The sequence below is a fragment of the Oryx dammah genome, unplaced genomic scaffold (assembly GCF_014754425.2).
Source record: "Oryx dammah isolate SB20612 unplaced genomic scaffold, SCBI_Odam_1.1 HiC_scaffold_6, whole genome shotgun sequence".
In the NCBI taxonomy this organism is placed as follows: domain Eukaryota; kingdom Metazoa; phylum Chordata; class Mammalia; order Artiodactyla; family Bovidae; genus Oryx; species Oryx dammah.
In genome coordinates this window covers 2,278,652-2,305,702 of record NW_024070190.1, presented here as the reverse complement: position 1 = coordinate 2,305,702, position 27,051 = coordinate 2,278,652, and the positions used below count along the sequence as shown (strand labels likewise).

General features: G+C 38.0%; 1 protein-coding gene across 5 annotated transcripts in view; it reads left to right on the top strand.

The window, feature by feature from the left end:
- The window catches only part of LOC120865392 (ribosome biogenesis protein BMS1 homolog), a 30,999-nt gene extending 4,942 nt beyond the window's left edge, over nt 1-26,057 (top strand). For 4 of the 5 annotated variants that reach the window (XM_040242665.1, XM_040242664.1, XM_040242663.1 and 1 more), the window contains 20 exons: nt 126-205; nt 2,249-2,437; nt 3,062-3,204; nt 3,929-4,050; nt 4,728-4,921; nt 5,917-6,056; nt 8,639-9,402; nt 9,615-9,716; nt 10,553-10,710; nt 13,732-13,813; nt 15,640-15,713; nt 16,364-16,540; nt 19,322-19,510; nt 19,599-19,779; nt 19,978-20,036; nt 20,919-21,041; nt 22,015-22,162; nt 22,682-22,857; nt 24,847-25,008; nt 25,542-25,992. In XM_040242665.1, coding sequence (XP_040098599.1) covers nt 126-205; nt 2,249-2,437; nt 3,062-3,204; nt 3,929-4,050; nt 4,728-4,921; nt 5,917-6,056; nt 8,639-9,402; nt 9,615-9,716; nt 10,553-10,710; nt 13,732-13,813; nt 15,640-15,713; nt 16,364-16,540; nt 19,322-19,510; nt 19,599-19,779; nt 19,978-20,036; nt 20,919-21,041; nt 22,015-22,162; nt 22,682-22,857; nt 24,847-25,008; nt 25,542-25,772 — 3,494 coding nt within the window. In that variant the 3' untranslated portion in view covers nt 25,773-25,992. Of the gene's footprint in view, nt 1-125; nt 206-2,248; nt 2,438-3,061; nt 3,205-3,928; nt 4,051-4,727; nt 4,922-5,916; nt 6,057-8,638; nt 9,403-9,614; nt 9,717-10,552; nt 10,711-13,731; nt 13,814-15,639; nt 15,714-16,363; nt 16,541-19,321; nt 19,511-19,598; nt 19,780-19,977; nt 20,037-20,918; nt 21,042-22,014; nt 22,163-22,681; nt 22,858-24,846; nt 25,009-25,541 lie in introns of all 5 variants that reach the window. The other variant, XM_040242661.1, reaches the window with a different exon arrangement.
- The last annotated feature ends 994 nt before the right edge of the window (nt 26,058-27,051 follow it).

The following is a 27,051-nucleotide window of genomic DNA, read 5'->3' as shown; positions in this document are numbered from 1 at the left end:
TCTGTTATACTCTTGTGAATGTATAAGGTGCTTTACCAGATACAATTAAAAAATAATAACAATTAGAATTAACAGATTTTTTCCAAGATTTTTTAAAAGTAAAATTTTCATTTTTTCACTTATAGGTAAAAAGCGCAGACTCACCATTATTGAATGTGGCTGTGACATTAACATGATGATTGACCTGGCTAAAGTAGCAGATTTGGTAAGTCCCTGGGGACAGCATGGGTTTCTGATTGGGACTTACAGCAATGAAATAGGTTATTTATCCCATGCTGAAGGAAAGAAAGGTTTAAAAATATAGAAAGAATGATGAGTATCATCAGGAATACAAAGGATGTGTTTGAATTGGTGATGATAATGATAATTGTTATAATAAAAATAGAATGTGCATAATGAAACATATTCCGAAAACTAAAGGCAAACCATAGGTCGAGAAAACGTTTAATGAACGTAGCTAATAAAAGCACACTGATAGAACTTCCTTGGATGTCCAGTGGCTGAAACTCCCTGCTCCCAGTGTAGGGGGTTCAGATTCAATCCCTGGTCAGAGAATTAGATTCCTCCGTGCTGCAACTGAAGATCCTGCATGTTGCAGCTAAAACCTGGCACAACCAAATAAATAAATATATGTTTTTTAAAGCTCATTAAGATATATATACATACATACATACAAGTTTAAAATAATACCATTTCTTAGACCTTTACTAGGGCACTCTGCTAACCGCTTCTACAAATTTAGCTCAGCTAATCCCCCAGTATGCCTTTGAAGTAAGTAGGTATTAACTCTAGTTTACATATGATGAAATTGAGGTTCCCAGAAAGCAACTTTCTCAGGATGGAACCTCTGTTCTTGGTTGTGTCAGAAACTCTGTTCCTAAATTATGATCAAATATGGATCTTTTTACCATATTGGGTAAAAAAAATCTCATGACAACTTCTAAATATTTACAGTAGAAAAATCTGTGCTTTACTTAGCATAGGGAAATTTTATAACCTTGATTACGTTTATAGAAATTTAATGTCTGTTAATTACCTTTAAAACTAGCAAAAATAAAGCCAAAGAGAAAAAAATTAAACCATATTGATTAGTAAATGTGGGTTGACAGATACCTTTAAAAAAAAAATTTTTTTTTTGTTTAGCACTTCTGAAGAGCTATTTGGGACAAAGAGCTGCAGATTTTATCCTTTGGCCCAGGAACTCTCCTAAAACATAAAAAGTAATTTAATATAGGTGTTACAGTTATGCCATCTTAATATCAGAAAAATAAATACCATTCAAATTTTGAATATGTAATGCTACCATTAATAAAAATAAGTGTTATTACCAATACAAAATAGTATAAACTTATTAAATCCTGTGTACTTAAAGTGATTGAAATAGTTCAGCATGTCATTAGTTTCTGTTTTATGTAATGTACACCATATACTAATTTTAAAAGCATACACCTATTAAGAAAATGCCTTTCATATACATATAAGATTTTAAAAGGCACACATGCCTTTGGTGAGATATTCAAATTGCTACAGAGTATGCACAATGCATGATTTTTGCTTTCCTTTCTCTGACCCCTCATTCTCAGTCCCCCTCCAATATCTTTCCAGATATGTATATAAACACATATACAACCCTTTTAAAGCTCACACTATTTATCATACATGCTGTCTGTGCTTTGCTTTTTTTCACTTAGTATGTCTTGAACATGTAAAATAAGTACTATAGTTCAACCTCATTCTTTAAGTATGGAATTATGTAGATACTTAAAAGATTTATTGATTTATTTATTCCAGCTTAATTTGATTGCTCTGTTCTGGGTTGTCACAAAGCCTCTGGAGTCACAGTGAAGGCACAATGGTATATGGATTTGTGTGCACATGTATGAACATTGGAGGAGTAATAGTGGCTTCACTTATCTTTAGTTTACAAAGGGTAGTGCTCTTCTCTATCATGGTGATTCCCTAAATAATCATTTGATTTAGTCTAGAGCAGGAATTGGCAAGCTTTTGCTATAAAGGACAACATAGTAGATATCTTAGGCTTTGTGGGTCCCAGTTTCTGTTATAGTTACTAAGTTGGCGGTTGTAGTGCAAATGCACTATAGACAATATATAAACAAATAACCTGGCTGCGTTCCAGTAGAACTTTAGTTATAAAACAAGTGATAGGCCAGATTTGGCTCATGAGCCATAGTTTGGTGGTGGTCTATTTTGGGTAGCCTCCTTAAGAAATTGTGTCTTCTGTTTTTAGGTTTTGATGCTTATAGATGCCAGCTTTGGGTTTGAAATGGAAACATTTGAATTTCTAAACATCTGCCAAGTACATGGCTTTCCTAAAATTATGGGTGTTCTCACTCACCTGGATTCCTTCAAGCATAATAAGCAACTGAAGAAAACAAAGAAGCGACTAAAACATAGGTTCTGGACAGAAGTCTACCCGGTAGGAAAAGAATTAATTATTGAATACTAACATTGTAATCCTTTGAAAATAGAATAAGTAGGAGAGATTAACAAACATCTCTACAGGATCACCTCCTTAGTTTCCTTAATATGGAAACTGTTCATAGTCCCTGAAATATTGCCTTTAGATATAGTCTTTGTTCTGGACCTCTTTCTGGGTCTCATTTGTCTCTGCATCCCTCCTGCACCAGGCAGTGTCTCGCTCTTAAGTATTTTGAATTTGTGATTTAATAGAATTTATCCAAAGGTTTTCCTTGTTGCGGGACCAGGAACTATAGTGCACACACACTGCCCCTCGTTCCTTTCCCCCAAACCACTGTGTCCCATCTGCTGTAGAATTTTTGCTGTGCCCAGGAGCCTGTGTTCCTTATGTACCGTACTGCAGACACATGATGCCGCTGCTTAACTTGAAACTAAATATATTTGCATTTCTGTCTCTACAAAGCCCTAACAATATGAATCCTGAAAGAAGCCAGAGAAGTTCTGGAAGCGTTGGCACAGTGGATTGCTAGAAGTCTCCCTTTCTTAGAATTGCTTCTTTAAAAGCCTTTATTTTGGTGCTGTATTGACAAGAATTTGATTTTTTGTTTTTCTTAATATTTAGGGTGCAAAGCTATTTTACCTTTCTGGAATGGTACACGGAGAATACCAAAATCAAGAAATTCACAATCTGGGCCGTTTTATTACAGTTATGAAGTTTAGACCTCTTACGTGGCAAACTTCTCACGCTTATATCCTGGCAGACAGGTAAAAAATGAATGTAAACTTTTTCCTTCCTGACTCATGTGTTTCAAAGCTAAAAAAGGTTAGCTTATTTTGTCTTAATTATTGAAAGTATGGAGAGAAGTATAGTTGATGGAAAATATCTACTGTTTTTGTACCATTACTTATAGATACTATGGCTTCAGGGGTAAAAAAAAAAAAAGTATGAAATGTTCAAAAAAATGTGAGGATTTTGAAGGCTATAGGATGTGAGCCCCATCCTGCTGTTTGAGCCTTAATTCTCAGCGATGCTGTTTTTGGACTGTGGTGCTCTGGTCAGTCCGATGTGCCGTGTGCTCTCCTTTCTTAATGCTTTTTTCATATTTTTTATCAACCTGGAATACCCTTTCTCCACCTACCAAAATCTAAGCCACACTAAAAAACCCAGATCAAAGCTTATCTTCTCCCTTAAAGGGTTTTTCTGGATTTGTTCTCTACTTTTCCTTAACCCCAGGTGCATGTCGTTTCCCATTTCTGGTGTCTCGTTTATGGAATGTGGATCCTGTAGAGCCTAAGAAAGATAGAGGCAGGTGTTGCTTCTTTTTTTCTGGTAGATGGTGAGCTCTGCTCCCTTATTTTTGTATTTTCTATACTTTTCTAAATAATATGTGTAGTGAATTACTGAACGTGAGAATCATTGAAGTGTGAAGAGAGTTATAAGAACTCTGACATTCATTTCTGACATATAATATTGGGTTTGTTTTTCTAGGATGGAAGATTTGACAAACCCAGAAGACATTCGAACAAATACCAAGTGTGACCGGAAGGTGTCTCTTTATGGTTATTTAAGGGGAGCACACTTGAAAAACAAAAGCCAAGTTCACATACCAGGTATCCTTTTGCTGTAAAATATATTTGTAGAACTCTTGGCATGACTTCAGTTCTCAGTTCAGTGGCTCAGTCATGTGCAGCTTTTTGTGACCCCATGGACTATCGCACACCAGGCCTCCCTGTCCATCACCAACTCCTGGAGCTTGTTCAAACTTAGGTCCATTGAGTCGGTGATGCCATCCAACCGTCTCATTCTCTGTCGTCCCCTTTTCCTCCTGCCTTTAATCTTTCCCAGCATCAGGGTCTTTTCCAGTGAGTCAGTTCTTCACATCAGGTGGCCAAAATATTATAGCTTCAACTTCAGCATCAGTCCTTCCAATGAATATTCAGGACTGATTTCCTATAGAATAGACTGGTTGGATCTCCTTGCAGTCAGAGGGACTCTCAAGAGTCTTCTCTTTTGAACCACAGTTCAAAAGCATCAGTTCTCAAGAAAATCAGAAAATGGCCAAACAAGATAAAGCCATCTTGCTGAAGTTTTAAGAGTAACTCAGCTCTATATTGGTCGCCAGAGGTGTTGAGTTGACCAAATTTCCTCTGCTTTGATGGTGGTGTTTAGCTGGACAGGCACAGTGCTAGTGTCAGGCTTTGCCCTTGTGGTTGAAGCCTTCTGTCTGTGTCATTTTTGCCACCAGTCACTTGTCAGCGAACGCCGACTTTCTGTGTCTGTCTTCCAGGTGTAGGAGATTTTGCTGTGAGTGATGTCAGTTTCCTCCCAGACCCTTGTGCGCTACCTGAACAACAAAAGAAGCGCTGTTTAAATGAGAAGGAGAAGTTGGTGTATGCACCTCTCTCTGGAGTTGGTGGTGTGCTGTATGACAAAGATGCTGTCTATGTGGACCTTGGGGGCAGCCATGGCTTCCAGGAATCGGTGAGAGGGAAGTCATGGGAAGTAATGTAGACAGCCTTTATTTAACGAAGCTTTTATCTTTATTCATATCTGTGGTAAAGGCCACAGTGCATGTTATAAATGTTCAGAATGTGTAAGTGCAACAAGCAGAAAGGGAAAGTCATGTTCTCCACACATCCCTGCTGCCAAGACACACCAGGGATCCCATGTCACCCAGTGTGAGCTTTGGAAGCAGTTTGGTGCCTGTACTTCCCATTTCTCCAGCTCTCTTTGGTCATTCTCTTTTCTTTCTGTTTTTCTCTAAACATATACATATTTACTTAGATTATATTCTAGATGATTACATGCAGATATCATATACATGGTATTTGTGTGTTAGAGACAGAGATAGTATTTGTTATATTCTGACTGTAAATGCTTTTGCAACTCCTGGGAAGCACCTAAGAATATGTGAATCTGTTTTCCCCCATATTTGCTTCAGGCTTTTCATAGCCGTGTTGTATTTCATTGTATAAATAAACTGTGTTTCCTGAACCAATCATTGGAGGACTATGGGGCTCAGTCCCAGTGTCCCCCTAGTTTGAGCAGTTGAGTGCTATAGTGAGTGCCCTCACACATGCAACTTTGCTCACTGGGAGGGATCTTGTTATGTGGTAAATTCCTTGAAGTGCAATGTTTATATCAGAAGATAACACATTTTTTAAAAACTAGACTCCAAATTTTTATTTCTTTGACTGTTCTGAAATGAGATTTTTCTGTAATTGCTTTCTGTAGCATTGACAACACAATATTCAGGTTATCAGATGATTTACTCCATGAACTTTGGAAGAGTTTAATGAGGACAGAGATCAGTTGTAGGCTTTGTTGTAGAAATTCTTTCTTTTGTTTGTTTGAGGCAGCAAGAAAGGTTCTCAGAAACTGTGTTTAAGGTAATTTTGAGAAATGATTGAAACCAGTGTGTTTTCTTCAGAATCCTTGTGCGTTCCTCACTTCCCCTTTCTTGGTGACCTTGACAGGAGGAGGTGAGGCCCACTCATGAACTGGTCCAGAGCCTCATTTCCACCCATTCCACTATTGATGCCAAGATGGCTTCAAGCAGAGTGACACTGTTTTCTGATTCCAGACCACTGGGGTCAGAAGATATAGACAATCAAGGGTAAGCATGCTGTTTTTCTATTCTTAATATTAAAAAAGAAAACATGTAAGATTATATCATACATCATTTTGCCATCATAAAACATTTTGGTGGGAATCTTTCCTGGTGGTTTGGTCGTGCTTTGCTTTGTGTGTGTGTTTCTGAGGGCTCTTCACTTATATGACGATACATGGAGATATTTTCTTTAACTGGCCAAAATAACAGGCAGAGTTCAGGTCTCTGTCTAGAAACCACAAAGCTTGTCTCTAAAATTTTTACTTAGATTGTATTGTAATATCTCCTGTGGGTTGATTTGGAGTAATATCTGACTTATGTGAATTATTTTCAGTCTGGGTTGGGAATTTGTATATATCTATACATAGTGGGTATTTTGGTTGTATATAAGGCAGAAAGTGAAGAGGAACTAAAAAGCCTCTTGATGAAAGTGAAAGGAGAGTGAAAAAGTTGGCTTAAAGCTCAACATTCAAAGAACTAAGATCATGCCATCTGGCCCCATCACTTCATGGGAAGTTGATGGGGACTGGCTGGGTCTCCTTGCAGTCCAAGGGACTCTCAAGAGTCTTCTCCAACACCATAGTTCAAAAGAATCAATTCTTCGGTGCTCAGCTTTCTTCACAGTCCAACTCTCACATCCATACATGACCACCGGAAAAACCATAGCTTTGACTAGATGGACCTTTGTTGGCAAAGTAATATCTCTGCTTTTGAATATGCTATCTAGGTTGGTCAATGACAGGGAAGCCTGATGTGCTGCGATTCATGGGGTCGCAAAGAGTTGGACACAACTGAGGGACTGGACTGAACTGAACTGAAGTAATAGTGACTTATGACTGCTAATAAAAATTAGTCTGAAAATGATTGAGATTATCTACTTTATAACTTACTATATATATATATATATATATATACAAAAACAGGAAAACATTTTTAGAAAAAGATCGTCAGCTGCCCTCTAACTCAGTTCAGTTCAGTCGCTCAGTCATGTCTGAATCTTTGCAACCCCATGAATTGCAGCACGTCAGGCCTCCCTGTCCATCACCAACTCCCAGAGTTTACTCAAACTCATGTCCATCGAGCCGGTGATGCCATCCAACCATCTCATCCTCTGTCGTCCCCTTCTCCTCCTGCCCCCAATCCCTCCCAGCATCAAAGTCTTTTCAAATGAGTCAACTCTTCACATGAGGTAGCCAAAGTATTGGAGTTTCAGCTTTAGCATCAGTCCTTCCAATGAACACCCAGGACTGATCTCCTTTAGGATAGACTGGTTGGATCTCCTTGCAGTCCAAGGGACTCTCAGAGTCTTCTCCAACACCACAGGTATATTGTGGTAGTTAAATTCAGTGCGTCTGCCAGTTTGGGGAAATCAGTTTCCTAATATCTCATAGGAGTTATGATGATTAAACACACCAGTGCCCATGTACTACTTATCATGGTGCCTGACAGATAAGAAGGATCACTAAAAGATCCCTGTTATTATGATCATTATTATTATCTAATATTTTTGAATATTCCTCTGATCATTCTTGTGTACATGGATACTTTAAGATAGTTACAGTTAGTTATAAAACATGTAAAATTCTTGTATCTAATTGTAAGCTTTTGCTTTTTCTACACATTCTCTTTATATAGTCATCATTTTGTTATTGATATATTCTAACTTACCCATTTTCCTTTAGTACAATTTTTAATATTTTTCTAATTGATTTTTTCACAGTTTTATATAATGCTGCTACATTAAATAGCTTGATAGTTTTTTATTTCTTACCCCAACTTTGGCATCTTGATTCTTCTTTATCAATTATTGTGTTGGTATTTTCAGAATGACAGTATTTGTCATCTGTTGCTGCTTCTATGTATTTTAGCTGGCATTCTTTGACACAGAACTTTCACCTTTTTATTTTAGTATCGCAATTGAATAATGGGGTTTCAAAAGGGAATTTCCCAGCAGTCCAGTGGTTAGGACTTGGTGCTTTTACTGCTGGGGCCTGGGTTTGATCCCTGGTTTGGAAACTAAGATCTCTCAACCTGTGGGGGCAGTCCCCCAGGAAAAAAATCTACTTGTTATTATGCGATTACTATCATTATTGCTTGTGATGCCTTTATTGTCCCTTCAGTCTGTCTTCTGTGTCCTTTTGGCATGTTCCTGTTAGTGCCAGAGCACGTCTTGGTTTCTAATAATAGGATATTTCAGGCTTGCTTTGTACTTTCCCTGCCTTGGACCTGGAGTCAGTTATTTCCCTGAGGATCATCTGTTTCAAGCTTGGAAATAATGGGTTTTCTAAAAGATCTGTTAAGCACCCACTTCCCTTTTGAGCCATTTCTTTATAAAATTAGACTTTTTTTTTTTAATGTTATTTCTCTATTTTCTCTGTAAGTTCTTTTGAAGAGTGGTACTGCATAAATATACATGCGTTTGCATATGACTATAACTATGCCAGTATTTATCAAATCATTCCTTTATATGTTGTGTCATTAAAACTGTTTCTTGACATTTTTTTCTGTTTCTTTGCATGTTTATTGACTTGCTGGCTTAGCTGGTTCTTGTACAAATAGAATGATTTTGCATTTTTTTGTTCATATAGGCAGTGGATGCCAAAAGAGGAAAAGGAGGTGGATTTGAAAACTGGTCGAGTGCGTCGGAAAGCCATTTTTGGAGATGAAGAAGAAGATGAGTCTGGAGATAGTGATGATGAAGATGATGAAATGTCTGAAGGTGACAGATTGGAAAATAGCTGTAGTGATGATGAAACAGAAGAGGGGCAAGATGCTGAAGTGACTGATAAACAGTATATGTCTTGTAAAGGAATAAAACGGCAAAAATTTGAGATGGAAGAAGACTTTGAGGTGGATTTGCCAGCGTTTGCTGACAGTGATGATGACCTTGAGAGGAGCTCAGTGGAAGAAGAAGCAGAGGAACCTGATGAAAGCAGTGAAGAAGAGGATTCCACTGCAGAGGAAGAGAGGGATATTTTAGAATCTAAGGCTGTTAGAGAAGGTGGTAAGCCAAAACTGTTACAAACTGATGATTCAAGTGATAGTTTGAACATGGAGAAGTCTTTGACAAGGAAAAAAGCAACTTTCACCACTTCAGATTCAGGCCATTGCACAGCTGAAGAGGCATTTGCATCTGAAGATGAACCTGAAGGAAATTCCTCTCTCAGTACAGAGGAGGAGGATTCAGAAAATGAAGAGGCTATTAGGAAAGAGTTTCCAAAACCTTCTCAAGTGGTCAGTAGTCAGAAACTGGGGTCAGGGAACTTAATTGATGAGACCAGTGATATAGAAGACTTACTCAAAGAAGAAGAAGATTATAAGGAAGAAAATAACTGTTCCACAGAAACTTCAGGTATGCTTAGATTTATTTAACTGCCCCTGGAAACTTGGCACTGAGAAGGTTCTACAGACAGAATGTCTACATTTGAGTTTCTGCTGTTTTGGAAATTTTGTTAACTGTTCAAATATTATAACTCATAAAAGGTTTTCAGGATGCATGAGCAATGAGCTTGACGCATAGGGACAGATAAACAGACTTAACTGATGTCTGTGTTGTCTTTTCAGGTGCCCTCAAGTGGAAGGAAGACCTTTCCAGGAAGGCAGCTGAGGCCTTTCTGAGGCAGCAGCAAACAACTCCAAACCTTCGAAAGCTTATTTATGGGACAGGTAAAAGAGCTCATTTTAATTTCTTAAACTGTTTTCTGAAAAGGAGATGAGATTGCTTAGAGGATTTTTGTCATACTTTTGACATCCATAAGATATTCCTGGCTGTCATATTTTATGTTTGGCAGATGTTTTTAATCTTCATCTGATGAGGACTATAAATCAGTCCTACAAAGTAGATTTATGGGTTTGCCATAAAATAAAACTTTTGATAAGAATACTCTTCTGTTATGTCATTTTGTACCCCCTGTAGAAAATCCTTCAAGGGAATTTTTTTGTAGAATTTAGTATCAGAAAAAATTCTGCCTCTAAAGGTGTTTTTTCTTCTCTGAGAATGAGTACTCGGTATAACTCATTCTGTTTTTTCCTTTTACCCTTCTCTGATTTTATATTTTACTAAATTGTATGTATGTTCTTTATGGAAAGAGCTTGACTCAGTAATGCAAAACACAAAGTGGTGAACCTGATGTTGCAGTTCCTATTTACTATATGATTAGAACAAAGCCAAGGAGTATATGTGACCTAGGAGCTCTGAATTGGGTTGGAGTTTAAGAATTTCTCTTCAAGTTTTGCCTGAGTAATCTTAGTGATTAGAGACTCAACACTCGTAAAGAGAAACTCTTTATGATATTTGAAAGCTCTGTCTTTAAACATCCCCTCCCTGCCCCAGTCAGTATTCTCCCTCTAGACTACATGCTGAGCAGTAGTTTCCTGGCCTTTCTGTGTCTGTGGCTGATGTGCTTAGGGGCATCACCATATCTACCGCAAAGGGAGCCTCAGTACCAGGTCCTCTAGTGGGTAGATTTGTTCTCACCTTTCTATCATGGTGATTTCTTCAGTGACAGAGGATAATGAAGACGAAGATGGTGATAATGGGGAAGAGATTGGAGGGTTGTTTCGTGTCAGCCAGCCTGCCAGCGAGTGTAAGCACAAGGCTGACTCTTTGGACTGCTCCAGATTTCATGTAGAGGCGCCCCATGATTGGGATTTAGAGGAGGTAAGGCTGAATATGAATAGCATATTTAACTTATGAGAGAATTCAGGAATTGTTCTAAAAGATTATAGAATTTCAAAATTGCCTACCTGTTATTAGGCTTATTTTTATAACTTAACAGAGGACATTTCTCCAGATATTGGAATGAGTATTTCATGCATCCTAAGCAATAATATGTTCTGAGTTTAAGTCAGACCATATACATGTGTTAATGGAACAAAGGAGAATGGTTAGCTCTTAGTGTGGATAGTATTATTAATCTTTATTTTGAAGTGTTGCATGTAGGTTTTCATACATGTGAGATATTTTGTGTTTTTTAACTAGGAGATATATAATATTCCCTGAGCTGACATTTAGAATTTCTGCTATTTGTAAGGAAACAGATATCCATAACACTGGTAAATTTTCATCTCCTACTCATCACTGTCTAGTCACAGAATTCATTCAGTTCTCAGACTTTCAAGGTTTAATCCCATCTTAGACCTCTTGCCTTCTATTTTCTGTTCTGGAATGTTCTTCTGACCTTTCCACGGCTGGCTTCTTTTGATCATTCAATTTAGTTGACATGTCAGGGAGGGCCAGTCACTATCAATTATCTGTTTTAATTTATGTTATATAATCCTTTTTTGGAGGGGGGGCAAAATTTAATACAGATTATAGAAAAACCACATAAAGTAATTGTTTGACTTAATGGCTGACTGGGTGAGTACCTCTGTAACCACCATGTGTCCATCCTAGTCACAGTCCACTCTTCTCTACAGAGGAGGGATAATAAAATGATCTGCAAAGAACCATCCTATGTTGCTACTTGTGGCTATTAAGCACTTTAAATGTGGCTACTGAGACAGAAGAACCAAAATTTTGTTTGTTTTGTTTGATCTTAATTAGAATTTAAATAACCACAGTTATAGCTACCCTCTGGACAACACATCTCAATGTGTTTTTGTTGTTGCTTGTTTGGTATCATATCTAAGAAACCATTGTCAAATCCAGAATCATAAAAATTGACTCCTGTGATTTTGTGTTAGAGTTTTATAGTTTAACTGTTAAAGTCTTTGAAACCTTTTGAATTAATTTTTGAATTTGGTGTGAGATGAGCCCATCTACATTCTTTTGCATGTGAATATCTAGCTGTCCTAGCCCCATCTGTTGAAAAGTCTGTTCTCTCCTCCAATGACTTGTCCTAAAACCCTGGGTGAAAATCACTTGATCTTAGATACATGGGTTTATTTGTGAATTCTTAATTCTATTCCGTTTATCTATACAGCTATCCTTGTGCTAGTATCATGGTATTTTTTTCATTGTAAGTTTTGAAATTAGGAAGTGAATCTCCTGACTTCATTCTTTTTTAAGAATATTTTTTCTTTACTGCAACCTTTGGATTTTCTGGATGTTAGAATCAACTTCTCCATTTCTACAAAGAAACCAGCTGGGATTCTGATGAGAATTGCTTTCGATCTGTATTTTGGGTAGTATCAATACCTTAACAATATTGTCTTCTAATTTGTTAACATAGGATGCCTTTCCATTTGTTTAAATATTTTCTGTCAATAATGTTTCGTAGTTATCAGAGCATCAGCTTTGCACTTTTGTTGAATTTATTCCTAGTGTTCTTTTTTAAAAAGATATTTATTTATTTGGCTGCATCTGGTCTTAATTATAGCATGTGGGATCTTTGTTGTGGTGTGCAGGCTCTAGAGCACGAGGTCTCAGTGGTTGCAGTGCTGATAGTTTTTCTATGGATTCCTCAGGGTTTTGAATGTGTAAAATCATACCACCTGCGAATAGAAATAGTTATTCTTTCTGAACTGGATTCCTTTTATTTAAATTTCTTGCCTAATGGCCTTGACTAGAACATCTAGTACAATGTTGGATAGAAGCGGTGAGAGGAGACATCCTTATCTTACTCCTGATCTTAGAGGGAAAGTTTTCTCAGTCTTTCATCGTTAAGTGTGGTGTTAGCTGTGGGTTTTTTAAAGGATGCCCTTTATCAGGTTTAGGAAGTTCCTGTCTAAGTTGTTGAGTGTTTTTTATCATGGAGGGTCTGTTTTTGAAAATTTATTGATCCCTCGTTTCCATAAGTCAGTTATTAAGCTTCATGACAGCAAGGATCTTCTTAGAACAGTTTGTCATTCAGTGCCAGCAGAGCTTCTTGGCATAGAACAGATGTTCAGTAGTAATTAGTGAGTGATTGTAGACATAAAGGGATGAGTGAATGCACAGACTTGCTTTTGCAACCATTGTAATCATACTAGCTTTGGGGCTACTTTTTCTTTCTTTTTTTTTTTTTTTGGAGGGCACCACTCCATGTGGCATGTGGGATCTTAATTACTTGATCAAGGATTGAACCTGTACCCCTTGCAGTAGAAGTGCAGAGTCTTGACCACTGAACTACCAGGGAAGTCCCCCAAGGCTCCTCTTAGAGAGTGGGGTTATATATGAAAAACATGAATCATGATCAAAATATTATGTGAAGATTTGAGCCCTTGGCAGTGAGGGACGTGTGCTGTCTTAGGTCAGGTTCCCTAGGAAACACTCTGAAACACAGAGTTGTGTACAAGTTTTAGTCTGTATTTGAGAAGTGCACCTAGCATCCACTCCATGTATATACTGGATGATCTAGCAGATCTGGGACTGGGAGCCTCAGTACTTCTTTGCAGTGTTGTACTCATACAAGACATTTTGTCTTTGTTAGAGTATTGGCTAGAGGAATTAAGTTTTCAAACAGCAGCGATAAGTACAGATTAATGAATTGTTAAATGTCTGATTGTTTACTTATGAAGTCACTAGGCAGATAGTATTTCCCTATCCACTGTTAATGCTATGATATGTATGTTTTTATCTCTGTTATTGTACTATCTATGTCAAAGTTTGTAATGAAAATATCCATAGAATTAAAATGAATATATCTATAGAAGTATCTTGAAAAATATTTAAAGGCAAATTGTCAGCTACTGTTTCTAAAAGTGGTTATTTATTGAATGATTGGAGCCTGTCAACTGAGTGCTGTCTTTTCTTTATAAGGTTATGAACAGTATCAGAGATTGCTTCGTGACTGGGAAGTGGGAAGAGGATAAAGATGCAGCCAAGATCTTAGCAGAAGATGGTAAGTAAAGTACTGTATTCTTCAGAGAAGACTGCCTTCTCTATATCTTATTTTCTTCCATATCTTTAATAGTCAAGTTGAAGATGCTAGTCAATTGTGAAATGCTTTGGGCATCTCCTTTGCGTGGTTCTGCCTGGATGCATATTGTGTCTAAGGTGGAAGAGGAGAGTCTCATGGCCAATGGAATTCCCCCTTGCTGATAACCCCTGGGTACCTGGTGTATCACGGTGGAGGAAAGGAGATTCATGCTCTTTGGGAAAGTGAGCACGTTCCTTCATCACTTACTGTCAGTGGGATTCCTGATTTACCTGGATTGCTGGTGAGATCTAGTTCAGTCTGAGGCAAGAATGAGCCTGTCTGGGCTGCCTTCTCTTGCTGCTTGGGAGCTGGGAAACACTGGCATTAGGTTGCTTTTCTGTGGGGTGTGGTATAGGGAGACGCAGGCCACTATGTTATTCCTCTGGTCCTGGGGACCCTTACCAACCCATCTTTATCGTTCCACCTTTGAGAGTTCTCCTTTGGTTATCCCTTGTGCTCTTGCATCATTTCTGGAGTTGATGGTTATACACAGTCAGGAACAGAGGAAATATGTCTATACCATCTTTTCCAGACTAGAAAGCCTTGGTGATTATTTTCATTGTAACTATGTAAACAAGAGAATTAGAATCTTCATGATACTGAATCTTCCTTTCCAAACACATAGTAGTCTATTTGTTCACTAGATAATACCTTCTTCATTGAGCCATGTTGAAGAAAGTAGTTAAGGAACTTAACTTAGAGCAGTGCCTAGTATGTGAAGCACTTAAAAGCATCAGCTAAGGTTATTCCATGTGTCCTTTAAAAAGCATATTAAAACTTTTAGCATTTTTAAAATGAAGTTCCAGCACATTTCTTGTTTAGATTAGTCCTAAGTATTTTATCCTTTTTTATTTTTATTACAAATGAAATCTTCCCATCTTTTGTATCTCTTCTGGTCCTTTTGCTTTATGTTACATGAAAATATTTTGATACCTTTCTAAATGATGCCTCCCAAAGTTTAACTTCTCTGTTTCTTTTAAGGGTAGGATCCATAACTAAACTTAGAGTGAATGAACACTTTTTCTGGGCTCAATATCATTATGATTACTACTGTTACTCTCAATGCTGTATTCTATGTAATCTATGATTTTCCCTGGGCTTCCCTGGTGGTTCAGTGGTGAAGAATCCATCTGCTAATGCAGGAGATTTTGATCCCTGAGTTGAGAAGATCTTCTGGAGAAGGAAATGGCAACCCACTCCACTATTCTTGCCTGGGAAATCCCATGGACAGAAGAGCCTTGCGGGCTACAGTCCATGGGGTCACAGAAGAGTCAGACACAACTTAGTGACTAAACAATAACACAACAACAAGATTTTCCCTAGGTATATCATACGGTTGTACTGTGTTAATCTTACATTGAGACTCTTTCACATGTGTTGTTATCATGACATGGATTTTCAAGTCACTCTTTGAACTTTTGCTTTGGGGACTAATGTACATGGCCATGCTTGCTACCTCTGTATGCTTCTTTACTCCAGAATATCTATCACTAATCCTGGGAAAATAGCTCTTGGCTAAGTGGGATTTTGAAGTAAAATATGGAAAAGTGGATTAAGTTCATTTACTTAACCTAAATAGGTGATGGAATACAAAATTTGACAAGAAAAAGAAGGCTGTGTAAATGCAGGATTCTTTAGGGGTATGTAGCTATAAGAACAATGAAAATGAAGGTTGAGATGCAACACTTAGTGCTAGGCAGTACTGGAGTGTCACACACAGGGGGGTCATTTGAATGTTCTTTTCCCAGAGGAACTCTACGGTGACTTTGAAGACCTGGAAACTGGGGACGTGCACAAGGGAAAACCAGGCCCAGATACTCAGGTATGACTTGGCCATGGCTCGCGGTCAGCCACTGGCCCTTCCTTGATCTGTGGTCGGTATGTTCTGCAAGAGGCCCCATATTGAGAAACACAAGTCTTGCTTATCTGTGTAGATTACAGACTGGATGAATTTCTTCCTAAAAGTGAAGTGGGTGAGAACAGAGTAAAAAATGTTGGTTTATTTGTTATCCTTGATTCCTTGAGTTTTTTGAGTGAAACTTATTATCTCTTCTTGTTATGATTCTTCAGTCATTGAAAGTTTTAGCTCCTGGGTCACTGTCATTTGTCATCATTTTCCTCTTCTTACACTAAGTGCTGTTTTAAAAAAAATAATTCCCTGTTCTCCCTAATATTTTTAGAACAGTTCCTGGGAGCATTTGGGTTGGGGATTCTTGCTGTTACTTTTATTCATGTTTGGCATTCCCAGCCATATTAAGGAATTGCAGTTAACTGTAATGTAGTTGTCTAAATGTCTCTTGTTGCAGTGCCTGTTATTTAGCGCCAAAGGCTTTATTTTATTTTGTTTTCATGATGAGCATAACTATGATTTTTGCAGCTCAAATAGAACTCTTAAAATCTGCCTTAATATTTAATATATAAAGAAAAGGTCTCCACAAATTTTCACAAAATTTACTCTTCTGGAAATTTAAGATTGAAAATGTGGAGGAAGAAGTTAAAGAAGAAATTGACCCCAGTGCAGAGGAAAGTGCCAAGAAAAAGCATTTAGATAAAAAGAGAAAATTGAAGGAGATGTTTGATGCAGAATATGATGAAGGAGAAAGCACATACTTTGATGATCTTAAAGGAGAAATGCAGAAACAAGCACAGGTGAGAAAACTCAGTTCCTATCAGCCTCATTTCAAGGTTGTAGTAGTGATGTGAATATGTAACTTTGTTTAGGTCTCTGCTCCCTGACCAGCGTCTGGGCCTCTTGTTTGCACTGCTAGGTCGAGATGCAGATGAGTGTGTTTATTCATGCAGTCATCTAATTATTTCTTCAGTCAGACATTGACCAGAGTTATATCAGTATCTATTTTGTACTAAGCATTGTATGTTGAGGAGGCAGAAATGGCTGAGACATGGCCTCCATTTTTGAGGATCTCACAATGTAGTGATTTGAGACAGTGTGTTTATTTACATGCAGGCATTGCCTTAGTATTTTGATTACTGCTCCCTGGAGTGATGATTGAATATTTTGAATGGGCATGTGATTCTTGGCCTTATGTGGCTTATGCACATACCAGTGCTCTCCAGGGAAGATTTTCTGAAAACCCTCCTTGATCAGAGTTCAAAGGATACTTTGAATGTAAGGTCAGATACAGAGGTAAAGGGAGCATGTAGAATGCTGAAAGGGAGATGGTTTTTCTCTGCTGTCTAGGGATGCTGAACAGGCTGTTTGAGTTGATGAACTCTAAAGTTAGAGACACAAAGATGTGTACATAGTTGATGGTGAGTGTTTAAGTTATGCTTTGACAGATGGGGCCACCAAGAATCCCTGTAAACTGGAGCACACCTTAATATGTCTTAAGCAGATTAAGTATATGATTTATTAGGGATTTTTCTGGTGGTCCAGTGGTTAAGAATCCATCTTTCAGTGCAGGGGTTGCAGGTTTGCTCCCTGGTCAGGGATCAAAAATCCCACATGCCACAGGGGAACTAAGCCTGCATGTTGCAACTAAGACCCAGGGCAGCCATATAAATAAATATTTTTAAAAGTATGTGATTTCTGAAGATGCACTTGAAGGGTTTGCTCAATCTAGTCCTTTATTTAGTCAAAGAAGTATGGTTAGTCATTAACTAACATAGTGATTCCTAGTGTGTACTCACCTTTGATAGAAGTGACTAGGTAAGTGTAAGGCTGCTGCTGCTAGGTCGCTTCAGTCGTGTCCGACCCTGTGCGACCCCATAGACGGCAGCCCACCAGGCTCCCCTGTCCCTAGGATTCTCCAGGCAAGAACACTGGAGTGGGTTGCCATTTCCTTCTCCAATGCATGAAAGTGAAAAGTCAAAGCGAAGTCGCTCACTCGTGTCCGACTCTTAGCGACCCCATGGACTGCAGCCTACCAGGCTCCTCCATCCATGGGATTCTCCAGGCAGAAGTACTGGAGTGGGGTGCCATTGCCTTCTCCAAAGTATAAGGCTAGTTCTGTTTAAAATCACCTGGAACATTGTGGGTCATTTATAAAGAACTTTGAATATGAGATGTACAAGGGGAAATAAGGATGACTTACTGTAAGGACTGGGTTGTCATAAGTAAAATAGGAAAGCCTTTCACTGGTGTCAGTCTACCAAGGAAGATGAAGTTGGGATTGGTTAAGTTTGAGATACTTTTTGGACAAGAGGAGTGTCAGGTGGTCAATGAGGAGAGCTGTTGGGGGCCAGGGACTGAGATGTGCTGTCCTCAGCATCTGGTTGCTTTTTAAAGCTATGAGATGGGTGGAGTGACCTGGGGAGTGAGTGTAGGGGCAGGAGAGGAGAAGACTGAGACTGACCCCAGGTACTCTGTGTGGCTGGGCAGAGAGGATGAAGCAGCAGTGGGGACTGAGCAGCACTCAGGAGATAGAACTCTAAGAGGACATGAGGTACACTGGAAACCACTGTAGCTGGAAGTGATAAATTGTTTCAGATCCTGCTGATGTATTAATTTTGATGAAGACAGAATTGACCACTAGATTGTGAGGCCTTTAGTGACTTTGACAAGCATTTCAATGGAGTGTTGGTTAAAGTCTAATTTTAGGGCATTTAAGAGGATAGGAGTGGCATAACTGGAACCAGCCTTTAGAACACATCTGTGGCATTTTGCTTCAAAGATAAATGGAGAGATGGGGCAGTAGTTACAGGAAGTGAAGTCAAAATGTTTTAAGAAGAGAGAAATAACAGGCAAAGTTTGTTGGAATAAAGTCCAACAAGAGTACATGATCTAGGGTGCAAGTAAAGGTTGGGATTAAATTGAGGCATGGATAGTCTCTTAACAGCTGCCCACTAGAGCTTCCTGTGATAATAGAATGCCACATGTTGATACTGACCACTTGAAATATGGCTACTGTGAATGACTGAACTTAAATTTTATTTAATTTTTATTAATTTCAATTTAAATAGCCATGTGTTCCTACCATATTGAATAGTGCAGAGCTATAAGGCTGAATATGGGTATAAACCCTGGTAGAAGGGCTGGTTGGAAGTTCTTTTAGAGTGCTTAAATTTTGAGTGAATTAGGAGACAGTCAACAGTCGAGAATTGGGATGAGGAAGGAGATATTGATTGATGAAACAAGAAGTGTGAAATAATTGGAGAGTAAAAAGAGAATGTGTGGACGGAAAAGTTCAGGGTGTGTCAACCAACATTAAAGGCTTCCTTCAGAGTTGTTTGTATTTGCTGTACTATAGCTTGGAGCACTAGAGAAGAAGACAGTTGGGACATATCCTCAGCAAACTATAAAGATAAAACATACATTATTTTTAACTAGGATAAAGCCTAACTAATTCTGTTCATGATTCCTTTATTTAGAAATTGGCTTTTTTTTTTTTAATGTTAATCTTACATTTAGTAAAAATAATAGCCTTGTGGATTTTTAATTGTTTTCTTTTTCCCCCTCTCATATACATATAGCTTAACCGGGCAGAATTTGAAGATCAAGATGATGAAGCCAGAGTTCAGTATGAGGGTTTTCGACCTGGGATGTATGTCCGAATTGAGATAGAAAATGTCCCCTGTGAATTTGTGCTTAACTTTGACCCGCATTACCCAATTATTTTGGGTGGTCTGGGCAATAGTGAGGGCAATGTTGGATATGTACAGGTAGGTACCCTTTGCTGCATACTTAACAGCTGAGGTTCTTTGGTCATACTTGAGGCAATAATCTTACTGAAATCTCTTCTCCCCTCAGATGCGTCTGAAGAAACATCGTTGGTATAAGAAAATCCTCAAGTCCCGAGATCCAATCATTTTTTCTGTAGGGTGGAGGAGGTTTCAAACCATCCCACTTTATTATATTGAAGACCACAATGGAAGACAGAGGCTTCTAAAATATACCCCACAGCACATGCATTGTGGAGCAACCTTTTGGGGTAAAAACAGATTAGAATAGACTTGTTTATAGGTTAATTTAGACCTTTTAGGATTTATCATTATAGTTTTGCTTTTTTCCTTTCATGAAATCACAATTCATAAGATTTTTCTCTTTTCTGGGGTTGGAGTATATATGTGAAACAGAATCCAGAATGTGTGATTCACTGTATTTTTTATTTTTTTCTGTTTCCTTTAAGGTCCTATCACTCCACAGGGTACTGGGTTCTTGGCAGTACAGTCTGTCAGTGGCAATATGGTAACTATCTTGGATGTTTTATTTTATAGATTGTGTTTGAGAAATAATGTCTTGATTATGAATATGTACCTGAAACTTTAAGTTGAAAATTATTCATTTTTGGTATTTATAGTCTTCAGGGAATGGCAACCCACTCCCAATATTCTTGCTGGAAAATCCCATAGACAGCGGAGCCTGGTGGGCTATAGTCTATGGGGTCACAAAGAATTGGACATGACTGACCGACTAACACCATCTTCTCTTTGCTTTCAATTTTCCTGCGTCTTTTTAATAAGTAAGGTGTGGGAGCAGAGAAGAGGGAAGTAGAATTGTAATGGTACTGATAATGTTTTATATTTTTATGTTTTTACGGACATATTTTTCTAAAATTACTTAAGCAGTGCTCACCATGAGCTAACTACTCTACTGGGTTCTGACTTCCACTGCATACCAGCTAGACATTAGACTACCCCTAATGATGCTGGTTTAGCAAAGTGTGTTCACACAGCCTTCATTTGACCAATCAGAGCAGGTTTTATTGGCCTCATTTAACAGCAAAGAAAACAGAATAATGAGCAAATATAATCCATCCTAAATGTCCAAATTTTTATTTTTCAGCCATTGTAGCCAAATTTTCATATTCCATTTCATTTATTCATCTTTGTGAAACTGTTACTATGAAATCACCCTCAGTAAAATGCTCAAGATATCATCAGTTTTGGCTTATGTATATTATAGTTTCAGATAACTTTTGTTAAATTACTGGTTTATATGTTCACATATTCTTTTTCTTAGGTGACTGTAAGTCAGTTGCACTTCAGTAATTTATTGCATTACAGAGAAATGTAGTTTTTCTCTTGCTGATATTTTTCCTGTATTCAAATTTTGGGGGTTCCTTTTTAGCCTGATTTCCGGATAGCTGCCACAGGAGTTGTCCTTGATCTGGATAAATCTATAAAAATTGTAAAGAAATTAAAACTAACTGGTTTTCCATATAAAATTTTCAAGAACACTTCATTCATTAAGGTCTGTATATCTCTTTATATATTCAAATATTTTTAATGTATATATTGTTAAAGGAGGGATGAAATACTTCTCATTTAGGTCTAAGATATAGTTCTAATGCTTTCAGAAAAGTATTTGAAATCTTCTCTAAACTTGGTTTTTTATATTTTTAGTTTACTCCTTTGTATTATTCTCTGTGTTACTTAAATATTCTCAGAAATCTTAAGGCGAAATAAAATAGACATACTTAGTAATTAAGGCTATTACTTATTATTTCCCTTTGAGATTGTCACAGAGCCAATATTGAAAATATGTAATCTCATTCACTAGGTTTTGTTTCCTACCTTTTTGGTTTGTGTTGAAAGAGGGGGAAAATCATGAGTTTGTCAAACAGGTCAGTAGAAAAATAGACAAAGCAGTTCTCAAAACTTTATTGGCAGGGGTATGGAGAAATGGATGTTATGTCAAGCAGTATAACATGGGAGGGTAGTTTGAACACCATTTATTGGAAATTTCATTAGTGGGCTGTTTCCATTAAAAATATAGAGTTAAGATGATCATAAAATGTTCTTAAGGTAATATACAACCATCAGCATTTATTTGTCTAGCTTTCTTTATTTTTGGAGTGTGTGCACATAAGTAATAGGATATGAGCTGTATAGTCCAGCCCCGTGAGATGACAGCAAAGGCCACGTAGGCTAGTTCAGCCAATAAACATCATTTGTTCCTTTCTTCTCAGAGATAGCAGTAATGAGCATATTTATGAGCTCACAATAGAGTCTTAGTTAGTGTTATTTCAGGAAAAATAAAGTTGTATTCCTGTTGACCTAGTAATTCCACTTTTGAGGGGAAATACATTTTGATTGTTTTATTACCCTTCAATGAATTATTGTCTGTTTTTTAACCAAGGATATATTTATGAACTAAGAGGTAAAATATCTGACTTTGTGTCTATATACTCTTTAAATATTTATATATATATCTATATCTATAGGGAATGTTTAATTCTGCCTTGGAAGTGGCCAAATTTGAAGGTGCTGTGATTCGAACGGTCAGTGGAATAAGGGGACAGATCAAGAAGGCACTCCGGGCTCCAGAAGGAGCTTTCCGGGCCACATTTGAGGATAAATTGCTGATGAGTGGTAAATCTCCTTTGTGGTGTGTTCTTAACAGCATGTTACTGTTCAGTATTGATTTGTAGCCAGTGTGAATTATAGGTGGGAGATTAGATCTTTAGAAACAGGAGTCGGGACTTTCCGGGTGGTCCAGTGGGTGAGACTTTGCCTTCCAATGCAGTGGGTGTAGGTTCAGTCCCTGGTGGTGCAGCTAAGATCCCACGTACCTCATGGCCAAGAAACCAAAACATACAACAGAAGTAATATTGTATCAAATTCAATTAAGACTTTAAAAATGGTACACATCAAAAGAAAAGAAAAACAGGAGTCAGCTGTAGTTCTCCCCACTTGGAACATCTTGTGCACTGCACCCAGCAACAACCAGAAAACTTTTATACTATTCAAAAGTAGTTCACTTGGCACAGTCTCTCTCCAAATACTATGCAACCAGCTAGAAAAGTTTGGAGTATTTTGTTTTTTTGTGTGTGCTAAGATGGATATGAATCTTCTCCTGAAAATGGTAATGTAAATACACTCTCTTTCCAGATATTGTCTTCATGAGAACTTGGTATCCTGTCTCCGTTCCAGCCTTCTATAACCCAGTAACATCTTTGTTAAAACCAATTGGTGAGAAAGACACCTGGTCAGGAATGCGGACAACTGGTCAACTCCGGCTTGCCCATGGCATCAAACTAAAAGCCAACAAGGATTCTCTCTATAAGGTACAGTTGCGCCTATGTTCTGTAGATGCGTGTCATTCAGAAGCTTTGTATGTAATTTTTTTTGTGGTTTGAATTTTCAAGTAGAAAGTCTAACATTAAACTTGAGTGAATCTGTTTATGTTCATAGACTATTTTGGAAGGAACACAGAAAAAGTGGTAAAAGTGGGTTTTCTCTGTATTGGAAAGGAGACTTAAACTTTTCACTGTATATACCTCATTTGAACTATTTTTCTTGGCACTAAACACATATATTACTTTTAAAAACATTAATATACTTATTCTCATTGAAACAATGTGGAAGGTTATTTTTGAAGGTTTTAATAAACTTTTTATTGAAGTGTTAACATACATACAGCTTCCCTGATAGCTCAGTTGGTAAAGAATCCGCCTACAATGCAGAAATCCCCGGTTCAATTCCTGGGTCGACAAGATCCACTGGAGAAGGGATAGGCTACCCACTCCAGTATTTTTGGGCTTTACTTGTGGCTCATCTGGTAAAGAATCTGCCTGCAGCGTGGGAGACCTGGGTTCGATCTCTGGGTTGGGAAGATCCCCTGGAGAAGGGAAAGGCTACCCACTCCCATATTCTGGGCTGGAGAATTCCATGGACTATAGTCCTTGGGGTCACAAAGAGTCAGACATGACTGAGTGACTTTCAACATACACACGGAGAGGAGGTACACAAATGATAAGTGTGTACAGCTCAATGAATTTTTTTTTTTGCTTTTTTTTTTAAATTGGAGGATTACAGTGTTGTGTTGGTTTCTGCTGCACAACATTGTGAATCAACCCTAAGTATACATATGTCTCCTCCTTCTTCAGCCTTCTCCCATCGCCACCCCATCCTACCCTTTAAATCTTAAGTTCTCAGTCTCTGCCTGAATTCCCATTTTCATTCAGGTTTTAGTCTCTGAGAATGTCCATTATTTTGTTCACAGCTTAACAAGGCATTTGAAAAGATTTGTTTGTGTTAATGGTAGATATTTAATTGTTTTGTAATAAGTGAGTAATTCAGGGTATTGGTTTATCATTCTGCTAGAAACAGTTTTCCAGGCATTAGTTTTTCTGTAAAATAGTTAATAAAATTTGAGTCATGTTGCCATGAATTGCTCTTAAAATATACTCGAGGACATAGTACCTGTTGTCCAGTTTGTGGAGCTTACTTATTTTTGAGAAGGATATTTCTCTGAATTCTTTTCATTCTAAAATATTTTGGTTTTTAAACAGAGAATATTGAATATTATTGTGGGCGATGTCTTTAACAATAAATTTAAAGATATTGCAGAAATATTCTCTATGTAGTCTACTTTAGTAAAGGTTTAGGGCAAAACTGTCAGCTTACTAACTACTTTTGAGGCAGTTAAGATTTTGGTCATCTCAATTTAAGTATAGAATTTGGTTAGCTTGAAAATTGAATGTAGAGAGAGTTTTGCCTTCATTTGTCATTTAGATCTCGCTTTTTTTAATCAGCCTTTTTTATCAGAAACAGAATAAACTTCTTAATGAGAATCAGGGGTGGGGGCACTTTGGCTCTTCATTGGAGGAAGAACTATGTCCTTAAATCCAGAGAAGCTGATAGTCAAGATGAAAAGCTAGATTATTCTTGTCAGGCTAGAAAAAGCCATCTCAGTGCTCCAAAGATAATTCCTAAATTTGCCATTAACAGAAAGGTTGGATCTTTTCATCCAATCTATTAAGATCCCATTGCCCATACTGTAGAAATTTGTACAGTTGATTCCTTGGAAGAATTGTAAATATGTATTCCATATATATTTTATATATTCCTTTGTTTTGCCTGTAGCTGTGCATGCTCATTGAAGCAATTTATATTTGATGGATGATTGAATCCTGATTTCTCATGGTCAGCAAACTGTGGTATTACTGATTTGTGGAAAAATCAATCCATTGAGAAGATTTCATGCAAATTTTAAGTGCGCATAGATCATAATTTAAATATGTCATATTCTTTGTTTTCTTTTTCTTTTTCAGCCAATTGTGAGGCAAAAGAAACATTTTAATTCACTGCACATTCCAAAAGCCTTGCAGAAGGCCCTGCCATTTAAGAGCAAGCCCAAGACCCAAGCAAAGGCAGGCAAGACTCCAAAGGACAGAGTGAGACCAGCCGTCATACGGGAGCCTCATGAAAGGAAGGTACTGTCAATGGATGGCTTCTAGTACATTGCATTTAGATGTGAAAATCATGCTCTCAGTAACACACTTGGCATTCTTACTGCATTCTCACTTTACATGAGGAAAGGATAAGGGTCAGACTTACTCAGGGCACTAGATCTGGAAGTTAGAAGAAAGGCCAGAATCCATTTCCCTTCTTTTGTTTAGTCATGCTCTGCCTAATGCATTTTAATGGGGAATAAGAAGCACACAGCTGGCACATCACTCTATCAGCTGTACAGAGTATCCATAGAGTGATTAACAAAGGTGGTTTTGTGGTCAAGGCTATTAAATAAGTATTTTGCTAAGTCAGTATGCTCCTACTTATATTTCCATGCAAATTATAATTCCCTAGTTCAGGATCAGTTTTCACTAGATTAATATTCATTTGGATAATGAGTTGATTCTCATTTTGATACAGTCAGCTGCAGTGTTTAAGATCCCTGAAACTTAGAACGAAAGCATGCGATAGCTGTAAGAATATTTTGATGCTCAGTGGGTTTTGTCCTTGTCAGATCCTTGCACTGCTGGATGCTCTGAGCACAGTGCACAGTGAGAAGATGAAGAAAGCCAAGGAGCAGCGGCATCTCCACAACAAAGAACACTTCAAAATGAAGCAGAAGGAGGAAGAAGAGAAACTGAAGCGACAGAAGGACCTCAGGAAGAAGCTCTACCGAATTCAGGGTCAGAAAGAAAGAAGAAATCAGAAGTCCAGCCTAAAGGGCCCTGAGGAGCAGTTGAAGTGAGCTGCAGACAGATAGACTGTCACTTGAACCCGTAGTGATGAATGTTTTCACATTGTAAGTGACAGGTCAGGGGATTGGACAAGCCTGTTTGTTTGGTGCATTACCCAGACTGTGCCTTCAAGAGGAGAAATGAGACTGCTCATAGGACACCTGTTCATTCTCAACATCTAGGTTATGGCAAAATAAAGCTATATAATTTATGGTTTTCTAGATCCCCTCACATTCCTCTTAACCTGTCTCAGTTTAATTTTGTGCTACGAAAGTATTAAAATATTTTCTTGTTAATTTTGCCTGAGTAGTTTTCATTAAGGATGAATGCTTAATAATTGCTTTTTCAGCCAACTTCATGATGCGTTTTCCAGGAGGGAAAAAATGTTAACTTGAATCCTCAGCATTAAGGTAAAATTTTAGAGACGGATATGTAATTTTTGTTTTTTTGTCTGTTATATGTTGTGTTCTTTGATCATTGATCCTAATGGACATTTTATGTCTTCACGTTTTGCAATTAGCGTTAGCTGTGCATACTCAATCACTTCAGTCGTGTCCAACTCTTTGTGACCCTATGGATAGAAGCCCACAAGGCTCATCTGTTCGTGGGAATCTCCAGGCAAGAATACTGGGTTGGGTTGCCATACCCTCCTTCAGAGGATCTTCCTGGTTTGTGGATCAAACCCACATCTCTTATGTCTCCTGTATTGGCAGGCAGGTTCTTTACCACTAGTGCCACGTGGGAAGACAATAATAGCTAGTTAACACTAAATACTCATTTAATGTTTTAGACCAGGGGTGATGTATATCTGTGGAGATAATTAGGCAAACTGTCTGAAGTTCATATTGGTAATCCCTCTAGGTCTAAAATACATAACTGAGAGACAACACCTACCTGGGAGTGAGCAGAATCATCCAGGGATAGGAAAGGATCAAGATGAAACAGCCAGGTCTTAGTGCAGTGTTCCTGCCATTAGTTAAGCATCTCCATACGTCAAAGAACATCATCAAGTCCAATCCCCATGTTCAGGCCAACGCCAGAGGAGCCCAAGTGATCCTACTAAGATATCCACTCGTCTAAAAGCTGAACAGGTCCAGCTTAACAAGGCTGTGCACAGAAGCCAGACACATAACTTACATAAAGAGGGCAGCTTGTCCTTCCCAGTGTCCTAGACTGCTACACGTAGACTTTACCATCACAGTGCTAGATGCAGGGAGGGGCTTGGTGTGGCTCCTGGCTCTGCCGCTGTTTATGGTGTGACTCTGGAAGATGATGCTGTGAAAGTGCTGC